At 47.1% G+C, this 15,185-nt stretch overlaps 1 protein-coding gene across 1 annotated transcript; it reads left to right on the top strand.

The window, feature by feature from the left end:
* The first annotated feature begins 10,489 nt into the window (after window positions 1-10,489).
* LOC122938567 lies at window positions 10,490-14,918 on the top strand. The gene is made up of 3 exons (XM_044294157.1): window positions 10,490-10,544; window positions 10,616-10,971; window positions 13,837-14,918. Exons 2-3 carry the CDS (start codon window positions 10,619-10,621, stop codon window positions 14,798-14,800), a joined length of 1,317 nt encoding a protein of 438 aa, XP_044150092.1. The 5' UTR covers window positions 10,490-10,544; window positions 10,616-10,618; the 3' UTR covers window positions 14,801-14,918.
* The last annotated feature ends 267 nt before the right edge of the window (window positions 14,919-15,185 follow it).

The following is a 15,185-nucleotide window of genomic DNA, read 5'->3' as shown; positions in this document are numbered from 1 at the left end:
AGGGGTGCGATATAGCTGCTCACGCAAAATACTGATTGAGGAGTGCGAGATACCTGCTTCCACCAAATATTGATTGAGGCCTGGGATACACCTGCTTCCAGAAAATACTGATTGAGGGGTGTGATATACCTGCTTCCACCAAATATTGATTAAGGGGTTCTATATAACTGTTTCCACAAAATACTGATTGAGAGGTGCGATATACTTGCTTCCACAAAATACTGATTAAGGTGATTGATATACCTGCTTTCACCAAATATTGATTGAGGCCTGGGATACACCTGCTTCCAGAAAATACTGACTAAGGAGTTTGATAAACCTGCTTCCACAAAATACTGATTGACGGGTGCGATATACCTGCTTCTGCAAAATACTGATTAAGGGGTTTGATATACCTGCTTCCACAAAATACAGATTGAGGGGTGCGATATACCTGCTTTTACTAAATATCTATTAAGGGGTTCTATATACCTGCTTCCACAAAATACTGATTAAGGGGATTGATATACCTGCTTCGACAAAATACTGATTAAGGCGTTTGATATACCTGCTTCCACAAAATACTGATTGAGGGGTGCGATATACCTGCTCACACAAAATACTGATTAAGGGGTTTGATATGCCTGCTTCCAAAAAATGCAGATTGAGGGGTGTTATATAACTGCTTCCACCAAATATTGATTTTGGGGTTCTATATACCTGCCTCCACTAAATAATGATTGAGGAGTGCGATATACCTGCTTCCACCAAATATTGATTGAGGCCTGCGATACACCTGCTTCCACAAAATACTGATTTAAGGGTGTGATATACCTGCTTCCACCAAATATTGATTAAGGGGTTCTATATACCTGTTTCCACAAAATACTGATTGAGAGGTGCGATATACCTGCTTCCACAAAATACTGATTAAGGGGAATGATATGCCTGCTTCTACCAAATATTGATTGAGGCCTGGGATACACCTGCTTCCAGAAAATACTGATTAAGGGGTTTGATATACCAGCTTCCACCAAATACTTATTGAGGCCTGCAATATACCTGCTTCCAGGAATACTGTTTTTCTCTAAGGACTTTGGCACAGGGTCATTTTGAAAATGATAGGCAGAGGAAGAGGCACGCCGTTCTGCAGGGCTGGTAGGGGTCAGGCCGGGGCCTAAGTGGGAAGTTGGAGAAGGTGCGTGCAATTACATGAAAGGACGCACTAGAGTTGGTTAAGTGGCTCACTCAGCCTTCCGGTTCTGCACCCTCCTCATCCTCTGTATCCACACCCTCCTCACTCTCTGCTGTGTGCACCCCCAAAGGCACCAACACCACCACCAAAGCCCGTCCACTCGAGTCAGAGGAATTATTTTCCCATCCATTCCCAGACCTTACCGACGCGCAGCCATTCTTGGCATCAGATGAGGAAAAGGAGGTAGTAACAGCCGCCACCCAGCGGTCTGACGACAGTACCCAAATCAGCCCAAGGAGGGTGGTCCCCGATGTTGCTGCCTACTCCGAGATCTCTAATGTCAGTGGTGGTGAAGGTGACAATGATGACATGTCGATGGACATCATGTGATTGCCCACAAGAGAGGAAGAGGAGGGGAGTTCAGACGGAGAGACAGAGCAGCAGAAAGGGAGGAGAAGGAAGAGAAGCAGGCAGAACTCACAGTGCTCCGGAGGCAAAAAGCAGATTGCAAATGTATCTGGAGCGAACCACCCACCATGCACGGTTACATCTGGCGCTCCCAGGATGCTGGCACATGGCTCCGCAGTGTGGGAATTTTTTAACGTGTCAGCTGCTAACAATAGTGTTTCCATCTGCAGCCTGTTATATCAAGCCCAAAACTCACCTAGGGACGACCGCCTTAAAAAGGACCTGGCCTCTCATCACCGAGCCCAGTGGAAGCAACGCCGTCAGAACCCATAAAGCCACACTACTTCTCCTTTCTCCTCCCATTTGTCCTCCACTCCACCTATCACCGTGCCGTCGTCACGTTCATCTGGCAGAAGACAGGCTTCAGTGGCCCAAATGTTCGAGCGTAAAAAGTTGATGGCGCCGGATAACCCTCTTGCTCAACGGCTGACCGCTGGCTTGTCAGAACTGCTAGCCCGCCAACTACTGCCGTATAAACTGGTGGACTCGGAGGCCTTTAGATAATTTGTGGCCATTGGCACACCACAATGGAAAGTCCCCAGAAGGAAATATTTCTCCCAGAAGGGCATCCCAGAGCTATATGGCCACGTTCAGCGGCAAGTGCATATATCTCTGGCATACGGTGTCGGTGCCAAGATACATCTGACCATAGACACGTGGTCTAGCAAACACGAGCAGGGAAGGTACATACATTTTACTGCCCACTGGGTGAACCTTCTGACGGCCATTAAGCATGTAACCCGTGGCACCTGTGTGGATTTATTGTTATGGCCACGGATTGCATTCAGGCCTGCCTCTTCTTCTCCTCCTCCTACTCCATCCTCCGTCTGCTCCTCGACTGACTCCTCCTTTTCCACTGCTACCGCCTCTTCCGCTGCACCCCCTAAGCTCCCCTGAACCTATTTGACGTGCCAGGTGAGATGTTGCCATGCTGTGCTGCGGCTGTTGTGCCTGGAAGCTAAAAGCCACACCAGTCCTGCACTGCTTTCAGCTCTGCGGTCACAGGCCGATCAGTGGCTAACCCCTCTCAATTTGACAGTTCGTAAAGTGGTGTGCGACAACTGTCCCAATCTGCTGAGTGCACTGAAACAGGGCAAAATGACACACGTGCCATGCATGGCACACGTCCTGAACTTAGTCATGCAGCGATTCATTGCCAAATACCCCGGGGTCCAGGACGTCTTGCGGCAGGCCAGGGAAATCTCTGGCCATTTTGGAAGATCTTACACGGCCATGGCTCGCCTTGCTGACATTCAGCGGTGACCACCTGCCCGTCAGACGTCTGATTTGTGACAGCCCAACGCGCTGGAACTCCACCTTGTAAATGATTGATAGGCTGCTCCAGCAGAAACGTGCCGTTAACGACTACCTGTATGAACTCTGCAGCAAGACAGGTTCTGGGGAGCTTGTTTTTTTTTTCACCGTGCCAGTGGCTGCTTATGCGCGACACATGCAGACTTCTGCGGCCATTTGATCAGATCACCAAACTGGTCAGTCGCAGCCAGGGCGCCATCAGTGACATCGTATCTTACGTCTTATTTCTTGAGCATGCAGTGCGTAGTGTGATTGATCAAGCAGTCGAGGAGCAGGAGCATGAAGACGAGGAAGTCGCAATGCTGAATGAATTCCCAGGGGGGCTACGCTATCTGAGACAATTCACTAGGTTTGTGAAGAGGAGGAGGATGGTGGTTGGGAGGAGGAGGAGGAGCAAGAAGAGCAGGCTTTGAGGGGGACTTTAAACTTTTTGGGGATCCCTGGTGTTGTCCGTGACTGGGGGGAGGAGAGCGAGGATGAAATTCTGGGAGATGAGCAGGAGCCAGGGCGCTCCACCGCTTCCAATTTTGTGCAAATGGGGGCCTTCATGCTCCAGTGTTTGAAGAGGGACCCCCGTATAAAAAGCATAAAGGGCAAGGACCAGTACTGGGTGGAAACGTACTTAGACCCCCGGTACAAACACAAAATGGTGGACATGTTACCAGCATCACAGAGGGCTGTCAGAATGCAGCATTTCCAGGCCTTGCTGCGAGAGATGCTGCATTCTGCTGTTTCGGGCATTGGCAGAGGAATTTCCACCCACAGCGAAACAGGTGCGGGTACCAATCCTACTGCTCCAGCAAGAAGAGGTGGGTTTGAAGATGTGTTGGTCACTATGGATATGAGATCATTCTTGCAGCCAACCCATCGACAGCCGCTCTCCGTATCCAGTCTCAGGGAACGCCTAGTCCGACAGGTGTTTGACTACATCTAGGTTAATGGCCAATGTGGATGCTCTGAGAAGCGAGGAACCCCTGGACTACTGGGTGTGCAGGGTTGACCTGTGGCCAGAGCTGGCACAATTTGCCATGGAACTCTTGGTTTGCCATTCGTCTAGTGTCCTGTCCAAAAGGACGTTCAGCGCAGCAGGGGGGATTGTGACCGATAAGCGCATTTGCCTAGCTCACGACAGTGTGGACTACCTTATATTTCAACACCTGTGACAACCACGTGTAATTGAATTTCCCCATGCCAGCCCACACATATCCACCACCACCCAGAACAAAGAATGGTCCTTGCCTTATGTATATACAGCGGCATAAAGGGCCTTTTCTGTCAGGTGAATGCCTAATTTTGGGGGCCTCTACTCCAGTGGCCTACAGTAAAATGTTTATCTAGTGACCGCCTAATGTACCTCCAGACACATAATCACTAGTTCTTTTCTATCAGGTGAATGCCTAATTTTTGGGGCCTGTACTGGCCTACAGTAAAATTTATAGCCGGTGACTGCCTATTGTACCTCGAGCCACATCATCACAAGTTCTTTTCTGTCAGGTTAAATGCCTTATTTTTGGGGCCTGTACTGTCCTACAGTAAAATTGTTATCCACTTACCGTCTAATGTACCTCCAGCCACATAATCACTTGTTCTTTTCTTTCAGGTGAATGCCTAATTTTGGGGTCCCGTACTCCCGTGGCCTAAAATAAAAATTTTCTAGGCTCCAGCAGGGCACATTTTTGAGAGTATCCCTTTAAGACGCATAAAAATGGCCCCTGATTAAAATAAAATTTTTGCCATTGATCCCTCTCTGGTATGTCACTATCCATGTTGTGGGACTAATTATGCACTTCTAGTAAGTACTGTATTTGGTGGCTGCAAATATGACCTGAAGGTTTTTAAGGTTCGCCTGCCATTAAAGTAAATGGGGCCTGCTGCAAACGTTCGGTTCGTGAACATTTGAACGTGAACGTGCGTTTGCGAAACGTCCTGGCTGATGTTCGGCCATCACTAGACTTAAATACACAGGGTGTCCCCAAGCATACTGACAATGCTTGAGGATACCCCCTTTATGGTCAAAGCACTGATTCTATATATGAACATATCTATATATGGAGACAGAGCAGGGACCTCTTAGCCAGCAAGAGTCCCAACTCTTCAGGATTCCCCACTGTTCAGCTATCTGCGATTAGACCTGAGTGGGCCCCTGCACTTGCCCTGCTTTTCCAGGTGCTGACTCCGGCCCTGATCTCAGACATTGGGGACCCGTATCTATGACAAAGTCATTAATCCAAAAGAAAAAGAAAAAATCCAGCTCACCATAAGCGTTCGGTGCACAGAGAGGACCGGACTCGTCCCTTGTATAATCAGAAAATAATAGAAAGTTCTCCAGCATCCATCAGTGTCGGTCGTCTTTATTGTAGATCGGTATAAAAGTACATACTTCAATCTTCACCACCCTCCACCACAGGTTAACATGTTATAACAATGCTATAATGGACAGCCTCGGTTTGTCCCTTTTTTTTATATATTAGCAGTATATGTTTTGTTATGTCATGGACGTTAGATTTGATACGTGGCTACCCAGGGGCTAATTGGCTTTGTATCTAGCGGTTTCCTTTTCCTTCCCCCATCCCTTCCCTCCACTCCCCCCCCCCCCCGCTGAACAAACCTATTTAACCACAGGTGTTAGTCCACGTCACTAGGTTATGACTAAGAACTTTCGAGTTTGAAACATGTTAACCTGTGGTGGAGGGTGGTGAAGATTGAAGTATGTACTTTTATACCGATCTACAATCTACAAAAAACATCCAACACTGATGGATGCTGGTGAACTTTCTATTATTTTCGGACCCGTATCTATCTTTACAATGAACCCTGCAAAGCGAAAGAGGGTGCAACAAGCATATGTGGCCGTCCTCCATTCATTTCTGTGGGAGTGCGTCGCGCTTGGCTATTTTCGGCAGTCCCATTAAAATTAATGAGAAGCGCACTACACAAGCATGGGCACCACTCCATTCACTTCTTTGGTGCTGATGGAAATAGCTGAGCTTTTCGGCAGTCCCATAGAGATGAATGGAGGGCGGCCGCAAATGCGCAGTTCTTCACTTTGCGAGCTCCATTCTAAAGATAGATGCTGGTCCCAGAGGTGGGACCTGCACCTATCAGCCATTGGGGGAATTTTCGAAGCGATATGCCCACAATGTCTGAGATGATACAACCCCTTTAACATTGCCTTCAGTTAATTAGACTGTCAGACACTGTGAAAGAGTATGAGAGCTGCAAAATTTCAGCAACTTCTTACAAAACCTCCCCTGTATGTGTGCAGGGATATTAGACAGTACCACACTACTAACACTACAGAAAGTGCTACCCAGCTTTCCCAGGTGCCTGAATGTCAAGTTTGCCTATATAGCCAGGAGGAATTTCTTATGGTCTGTCTAGGCAAATTTGAGATTCATCAGTGATGCAGACCTGGACAAGTCTTGTGGAGCTGTAGACACTGGCCATACCTTACATTGTGTAAGTAGTTCAGATTACCCAGGGCCGTGAAAGGCAAATCTGCCTGGCTATAGCACTATTTAGTTGTGAGGAAGGGTCTATTACAGCTCCACATAGTTGTAACCCAGCTTACCCAGGAACCTTAAAAGTAAATCTGCCTAGCTGTAGCATTATTTAGGAGTGATGACGGGCTTTATCTTCTCAGATTTAGTATTCTGCAGTCTATTACAGTTCCACATGGTGGTAACCCAGCTTTCCCAGGACCCTATAAGGCAAATATACCTTACAATGCCACTATTTAGGAATAAAGACGGGGATTTATATTGCTAGATTTAGCAATCTGCCCTCTATTATAATTCCATTTGGTGGCAACTCAGCTTTTGCATTAAACTTAAAGAGGCTCTGTCACCAGGATCAACTCTGTTAAACTATACTGGCTGGTAGGGCTTATCATGCTGATTAAAACAATACCTTTCTTTTGTTTGTATGTTAAACGGCTTAAGAGATATCTGTGTTTTTATTTATATGCAAATGAGCAATTTGAGCACTCAGAGGCGGGGCTGAATATTCTGAGCACTGCTCTGTAACACCCCCTGTGCTCTGCACACGCCCCCTCCCCTTGATTGACAGAGCTAGACAGCAGGCTGAGGGCAGAGCTGTGTCCTGGCTTATACATATCTACTGTATATACAGTATGTGTATCATATACACTATGTACCATAGCTTCACCACACTGATTTCTGCTCTGAAAGCTAATATACATATTACTGCTTTATTCACAAGCACAATATATGATTATACAGACACCAGTAATACAGTTGCAAGAAAAAGTATGTGAACCCTTTGGAATGATATGGATTTCTGCACAAATTGGTCATAAAATGTGATCTGATCTTCATCACAGTTTGCTTAAACTAATGACACACAAATAATTAAATGTTACCATGTTTTTATTGAACACAGCATGTAAACATTCACAGTGCAGGTGGAAAAAGTATATGAACCCCTAGACCAGTGTTTCCCAACCAGTGTGCCTCCAGCTGTTGCAAAACTACAACTCCCAGCATGCCCGGACAGCCTTTGGCTGTGTGGGCATGCTGGGAGTTGTAGTTTTGCAACAGCTGAAGGCACACTGGTTGGGAAACACTGCCCTAGACTAATGACATCTCCAGGAGCTAATTGGAGTGAGGTGTCAGCCAACTGGAGTCCAATTAATGAGATGAGATTGGAGGTGTTGGCTACAGCTGCCCTGCCCTATAAAAAACACACACCAGTTCTGGGTTTGCTTTTCACAAGAGGCATTGCCTGATGTGAATGATGCCTCGCACAAAAGAGCTCTCAGAAGACCTACGATTCAGAATTGTTGACTTGCATAAAGCTGGAAACGGTTATAAAAGTATCTCCAAAAGCCTTGCTGTTCATCAGTCCACGGTAAGACAAATTGTCTATAAATGGAGAAAGTCCAGCACTGCTGCTACTCTCCATAGGAGTGGCCGTCCTGTAAAGATGACTGCAAGAGCACAGCGCAGACTGCTCAATGAGGTGAAGAAGAATCCTAGAGTGTCAGCTAAAGACTTACATAAGTCTCTGGCATATGCCAACATCCCTGTTAGCGAATCTACGATACGTAAAACACTAAACAAGAATGGATTTCATGGGAGGATACCACAGAGGAAGCCACTGCTGTCCAAAAAAACATTGCTGCACTTTACAGTTTGCACAAGAGAACCCTGGATGTTCCACAGCAGTACTGGCAAAATATTCTGTGGACAGATGAAACCAAAGTTGAGTTGTTTGGAAGAAACACAGAACACTATGTGTGGAGAAAAAGAGGCACAGCACACCAACATCAAAACCTCATCCCAACTGTGATGTATGGTGGTGGGGCATCATGGTTTGGGGCTGCTTTGCTGCGTCAGGGCCTGGACGGATTCCTATCATCGAAGGAAAAATGAATTCCCAAGTTTATCAAGACATTTTGCTGGAGAACTTAAGGCCATCTGTCCACCCGCTGAAGCTCAACAGAAGATGGGTGTTGCAACAGGACAACGACCCAAAGCATAGAAGTAAATCAACAACAGAATGGCTTAAACAGATGAAAATACGCCTTCTGGAGTGGCCTGGTCAGAGTCCTGACCTCAACCCGATGGAGATGCTGTGGCATGACCTCAAGAAAGCGATTCACACCAGACATCCCAAGAATATTGCTGAACTGAAACAGTTGTGTAAAGAGGAATGGTCAAGAATTACTCCTGTCCGCTGTGCACGTCTGATCTGCAACTACAGGAAACGTTTGGTTGAAGCTATTGCTGCCAAAAGAGGTTTAACCAGTTATTAAATCCAAGGGTTCACATACTTTTTCCACCTGCACTGTGAATGTTTACATGGTGTGTTCAATAAAAAGATGGCAACATTTAACCCCTTCCCAGACCTTTGACGTACTGTTACGTCATAGGAACCACTGAGTTCCCACAATTTGACGTAATAGTACTTCATAGTGATCGCGCAGGCACCGGAGCGATGCGCGTGCGATCACTGCAGGGGCCCGGCAGTCCGTGGTAGCCGGGCCCCTGCTGTATCCGCCGGCATCGCTGTAAAAGCCGATGCCGGCGGATTAACCCTTTCTATGCCGCGGTCCGCGCTGACCGCGACATAGAAGAGGTTTGTGTTGAGTAAGGGAAAACATCGAGTCCCTGCGCTGCTGTGGCGGGGACCCGATGCGACACAAGGCAGCCCGTGCCATGCAGTGGCTTCCCAATGCCTTGCACGGCATCAGGAACTGCCTTCTACGGGAGCCGAGGAGATCCAGCCTCAGGCTGGGTCTCCTAGGCAACCTGTTAGTGTATGACTCAGTGTCATACACTAATAGGCAATGCATTACAATAAAGATGTATTGTAATGCATTGCAGAGGGGATCAGACCCCCAAAAGTGAATGTCATAAATAAAGTAAAGTAAAACAAAGTAAAGAAAAAAGTGTTTTTAATAAAATTTATAAAGTAATAAAATTAATAAAGTAAAAAAGAAAAAAAAAATGCCCCTTTCCCCTTATTTTATAATAAAAAAGCTGAAAACCCAAACCCACACATATTAGGTATTGCCGCGTCCGTAATGACCGGCTCTATAAATATATGACAAGATCCACCCTGTCCAATAAACACCATAAAAAATATAAAATAAAAACAGTGTAAAAAAAAAGGCATTTTTGTCACCTTACATCACAAAAAGTGCAACTCCAAGCGATCAAAAAGGCGTATGCCCCCCAACATCATATCAATAAAACCATCACCTCATCCCGCAAAAAATAAGCCCCTACCTAAGACAATCGACCAAAAAATAAAAAATAAACTATAGCTCTCAGAACATGGAGACACTAAAACATCATTTTATTTCATTTCGTGTCAAAACTGCTATTATTGTGCTAAAGTGAAACAAAATTTAAAAAAGTATACATATTAGGTATCGCCATGTCGGTAACAAACAGCTCTATAAAAATATCACATGACCTAACCACTCAGATGAACACCGTAAAAAAATATATTTATATATATAAAAATGTGTAAAAAAGCAATTTTTGTCACATTACATCACACAAATTGCAATAGCAAGTGTTAAAAAAGGTTTCCCTTACGTCCTAACCAGCAGCACATGTGGGGGTTTATCCGCCCCAGTGAAACTGGTAGGACAGACGGAATGTTTAATGAAGTAAAGTAATCAAATAAATCCACGCCCCCATTACCTCACTATAAGAGGCCAAACCCCCCATACATCAGTGTGTTTTTTTCTGTCCTTGGGACTGCAGGACAGACGGGGGCAGCCATTTGGCTGCCATGCTCTTAGATTTCATGCTAACCTTGTGTTTCTCTTTCAGGGTTGCAGCTTATCTGATCAAGCTGGTGCTGCCGGCAGTTTGGAGGCACGGAGCTCATGCATTCAGCTTCCTGTTTGGCTTACACACATTGTGTTCCAGCGCCCTCTGGTGGTTTGTCGGTGAACAACAATGATTAAAGTTTGTTCAAACCTGGCGTCTGACGTCATTTTGGGCGCCAAATTTGAATATATAAAGCCTCCAGTCCTTCCAGGCTGTGCTGTTTGCAGCCTTGGGTTGGTTTCTGAGGCAGACTACTTTAGTCACCAGCTTTCCTGTGTCTGGTAGGTTTGCTGCTTCCTTGGTTAGCTAATGAATAGACATTGTTCATTCATTTTTAACTCTTTCTCTGCAGATAATGTCCTCTGCCGGTGATGGGGATCGGACTGGGCGCAAGACGTCATCCAAGCGCAAGCATTTGGCGTGTAGGGATTGTGACACCCCTCTAGCGGACTCCTATGAATTTAATAGGTGTCCCTCTTGCCGTCCTCCTCCTCTGCCTCCTGATACGGAGCCTACCATACGGGACGTAGTAGTCTGGGTAAAGGACTTTGTGGAGTCCTCAATGAACACCCTAAGGGATTCCGTGTCATCCAGAAGACCCAGTGTCCGATCTCCTCTGAGACCCACTCCTATGCAGGAGGAAGCCTACCATACCGTGGACGAAGTCCATTCCTCTGAGTCTAGCGGGGAGGAAGAAGAGGCTGGAAGGTACGCCTTTCCTGTAGAGAAGACCCAGAGGTTACTTAGATCCATCCGGTCGGGGGACCAGGATGTTGATCCCGGGGAAGCTTCAGAGTCCACCTCTAGGGGGCCAAGGGCCTTCAAAGTGGACGAGACTCTGTCTCGATTAATGAAGCTAGAATAGAAACATCCTGAGAAGGCACCGGTCATCTCAAAGCGCTTCAAGTCCATGTTCCCGATTGTGACTTCCCAATTTGACCAGTGGGGCACTGTGCCCAAAGTTGATTTGGCAATTGCAAAATTGTCTAAGAGAACTCTTGTCCCGGCTGATGACGGCTCCAACTTACAGGACCCGATGGACAGGCGGGTAGAATGCACCTTGAGAAGGTCTTACTCCACTGCTGCTGCTGCTGCATCTGTGGCCATATCCTCTACGGAGGTAGCTGTCTTCCTCCAAAGACGCCTCCGACAGGTGCAGTCGGATATCGACTCTGGCATATCCCGTGATGACATCCTGGCGCAGTTTAAGTCCATTCTACTTGCCGTGGAATTTCTGTGTGACTCTGGCCCACAACAGGTAAAATTAGCCTCTAAAGCTATGGCCCTCTCTGCAGCGGGTAGGAGGCCACTATGGCTAAAACCTTGGGTGGCAGATAATGCCTCCAAGTATAATTTATGCAGCCTCCCTTACGAGCCAGGAAGGCTTTTTGGGACTGAACTGGACCGCATTATGGAGGGTCTTGCCGATAAAAAGGGCAAATGCCTTCCTCAAACCCCTAAGGGTAGGGGTAGGCAGGGTAGAGGGTCCAGATCCTTTCAGGGCCAATCCAGGCCTCAGCGAGGCCGTGGGTCCAGGAGGGGAGGATCATATCGTTCCGGTGGGAACAAAAACAATAAAGCCGACCAGTGACGGCCCTCCCCTTCCGTCAGATCCAGTCATAAATTTGACTCCTATTCTTTCAGACCTCCCAGTCGGAGGCCGTTTAACTTTTTTTCTAAATACCTGGACAGAGTTTGTTCCAGATCCCTGGGTCCTGAATATAATAAGGACAGGGTACAGGATAGAATTTTTATCTGTTCCCCCAGAAAAATTTGTTTTGACAAGATTACTTCCACGCGAGAAGCAAACGGTGTTGGAGGAGTCTATACTGGAATACAGGCGGAAAGGGGCCTTGGAGGAGGTTCCTCCAGAAGAGATTGGATCCGGCGTCTATTCGCCAGTTTTCCTTGTTCCCAAAGCCACAGGAGGTTGGCGCATGATCATAGATCTCCGCTACCTCAACCGATTCATAAAGAAAAGGCGGTTCCGGATGGAAACCATCAAATCGGTAATCAGCATCCTGAGCCCAGGGGACCTGATGGTCACACTGGATCTAAGGGATGCCTATCTCCACATCCCTGTGTGCCAGGCCCACAGGAAGTATCTACGAGTGGCAGTGAGTCTCAGAGGGACGGTGAAACATTTTCAGTTTGCCGCGCTTCCCTTCGGCATCACAACCGCGCCTTACATCTTCACCAAAGTGGTGATAGCTGTAGTAGCTCCCCTCAGATTGAGAGGCCTGGAGATCATTCCATATCTGGACGATTGGCTTCTAAAAGCCCACTCGGTAGAGACGCTTCATCTTCATCTTCTGCAGGCTCAGTCCTTCCTCCAGCGCTTGGGCTGGATTATCAATTGGCAGAAGTCAGAGATTTCTCCCTCCACTACCAGGAGGTTTCTGGGGTTCATAATAGATTCTGCCAACATGACGCTCTACCTTTCTCCGGAAAGGAAGTTGCGCATTTCCAAGACTGCAGATCAACTCATGGTTCTCCGCCGGGTAACTATCAGAGTATTGATGAGGATGTTAGGCCTAATGTCAGCAGCCGTGGATGCGGTTCCTTGGGCCTTGTGGCATATTCGCCCTCTTCAAGCGGAAGTTCTGAGTCTATGGGATCGAACTCCCAGAGGGCTAGAGACAAAGTGCTCCCTGTCATCTCAAGCTCGCCGCTCACTGAAGTGGTGGAAACAGGTCAAAGATGGGAGGTCCTTGATCCAACCTTGTTGGATCCTGTTGACGACAGATGCATCCCTTCTAGGCTGGGGTGCCCATCTAGAGGAACTTCAAGTTCAAGGATCCTGGAGCCCTCAAGAGCGTTTGATGTCATCCAATCTGAGAGAACTCAGAGCAATCCGGATGGCTCTCTTTCATTTTTTCCCCCTTATCAGAAACAAGGCTGTAAGGGTTCGCTCAGACAATTCTACTGCGGTATCTTACATCAACAAACAGGGAGGCACCAGGTCTCAGAGTCTACTCTCAGAAGTAGGTCTAATTCTGTCTTGGGCAGAGCAGAATCTTTCCCACCTTTCAGCAGTCCACATTCGGGGGTCCCTGAATGTGGTTGCGGACCAGCTCAGCAGAGGAGTCCCAGCTCTGGGAGAAATGTCTCTGAATCAGGAGATCTTTCATCAGATCACTCTCCGGTGGGGTCGCCCGGACATAGATCTCATGGCGACAAGATTCAATGCCAAAGTGGAAACGTTCTGTTCCCTGTATCGGGAGGACAATCCCTTGGCAGTAGATGCTCTGTCAATTCCATGGGAGTTCAGGCTGGCCTACATCTTTCCTCCCATCGCCATGATACCCAGGGTATTGATGAAGATTCGGCAGGACCAAGCCTCAGTAATAGCCGTGATTCCATTCTGGCCCAGGAGGTCTTGGTTTACCCTGCTCATGCAGATGAGCCGAGGGCAATATTGGAAGCTTCCCCCAATGCAGAACCTGGTGTCCCGGGGCACTCAGCTCTGCCTGGATCCATCCAGACTCAATCTGACAGCCTGGAGATTGATGAGTCCCTTCTAGAGCCTGAAGGGCTATCAGCAGCGGTCTTAAGAACGATGTCTCATTCCAGAGCTCCTGCGACTGTCAAGGCCTACGCCAGGGTAAAGCGCATTTTTCTTCTATGGTGTGCATCTCATCAAGTACCATCTCAGGATCCTCCAGTATCAGCTATTCTTCAGTTCATGCAGGATGGACTAGATAAGGGCCTCAGCCCTTCTACACTCAAGGTACAGATCTCTGCTCTGTCAGCCGCCTTTGGCAGATCTTTACATCAAGACCCTCTGATTAAGAGGTTCCTTAAAGGAGCCGTACGTCTTAAGCCTAGCATTTCAAGACCTATACCGCAGTGGGATCTCTCAGTGGTGCTTAAAGGGTTGAGTGGTCCTCCCTTTGAACCCTTGGAAGAAGTGGACTTTAAGTTTTTATCCTGGAAGGTAACCTTTTTGTTGGCCGTAACTTCGGCCAAACGCATTTCAGAGCTTCAGGCTTTTTCGGCGTATGAGCCATACACTTTATTTTTACCGGACAGAGTCCTTTTACGTTTTTTACCCACCTTTTTGCCTAAGGTGCCCTCTGTGCACAACATTAATCAAGTTGTGTCTTTGCCTGTGTTATGTTCCTCTTCTTCCTCTGCAGAAGAAACTTCCCTCCATACTCTGGATGTGGCCAGATGTTTGAGAATCTACATTGAGAGATCCCGGGAGTTCAGAAGGTCAGAGAATCTTCTTATCCTGTTCTTTGGCAGGAATAAAGGGAAGAAGGCCTCTAAGCCTACTCTAAGTAGATGGATCAGAGAGGCCATCAGAGAATCTTTCGCTTCCCAGAATAGACCTCCTCCTGCCTTTGTCACTGCTCACTCCACCCGAGCAGTCTCTACTAGTTGGGCCGAAAGGTCTCTTATTCCACTGGAACAGATCTGTTCCGCGGCCTCCTGGAGCTCACATTCTACCTTTGTGAGCCATTATAGACTCAACCTCAGGGGATCAGAAGACACTGCCTTTGGGCGGTCTGTTTTGAATTCCATTCAGCATTGAAGTCCCTACCCTTTAGGCTAACTTCTTGCTAAGTCCCCACATGTGCTGCTGGTTAGGACGTAAGGGAAGCGTTAATTTCTTAACGATAATTTGTTTTCCCTTAGTCCTAACAGCAGCACACAAATATCCCTCCCTTTGTTTTTTGAGAGTTTCTTGTTATGACACACTGATGTATGGGGGGTTTGGCCTCTTATAGTGAGGTAATGGGGGCGTGGATTTATTTGATTACTTTACTTCATTAAACATTCCGTCTGTCCTACCAGTTTCACTGGGGCGGATAAACCCCCACATGTGCTGCTGTTAGGACTAAGGGAAAACAAATTATCGTTAAGAAATTAAGGCGTATGCCTCCCAAAATAGTACCAATCAGACCATCACCTCATCC

Source organism: Bufo gargarizans, chromosome 5, assembly GCF_014858855.1.
Source record: "Bufo gargarizans isolate SCDJY-AF-19 chromosome 5, ASM1485885v1, whole genome shotgun sequence".
Classification (NCBI taxonomy): Eukaryota; Metazoa; Chordata; class Amphibia; order Anura; family Bufonidae; genus Bufo; species Bufo gargarizans.
This window is presented reverse-complemented; position numbering and strand designations above follow the sequence as displayed.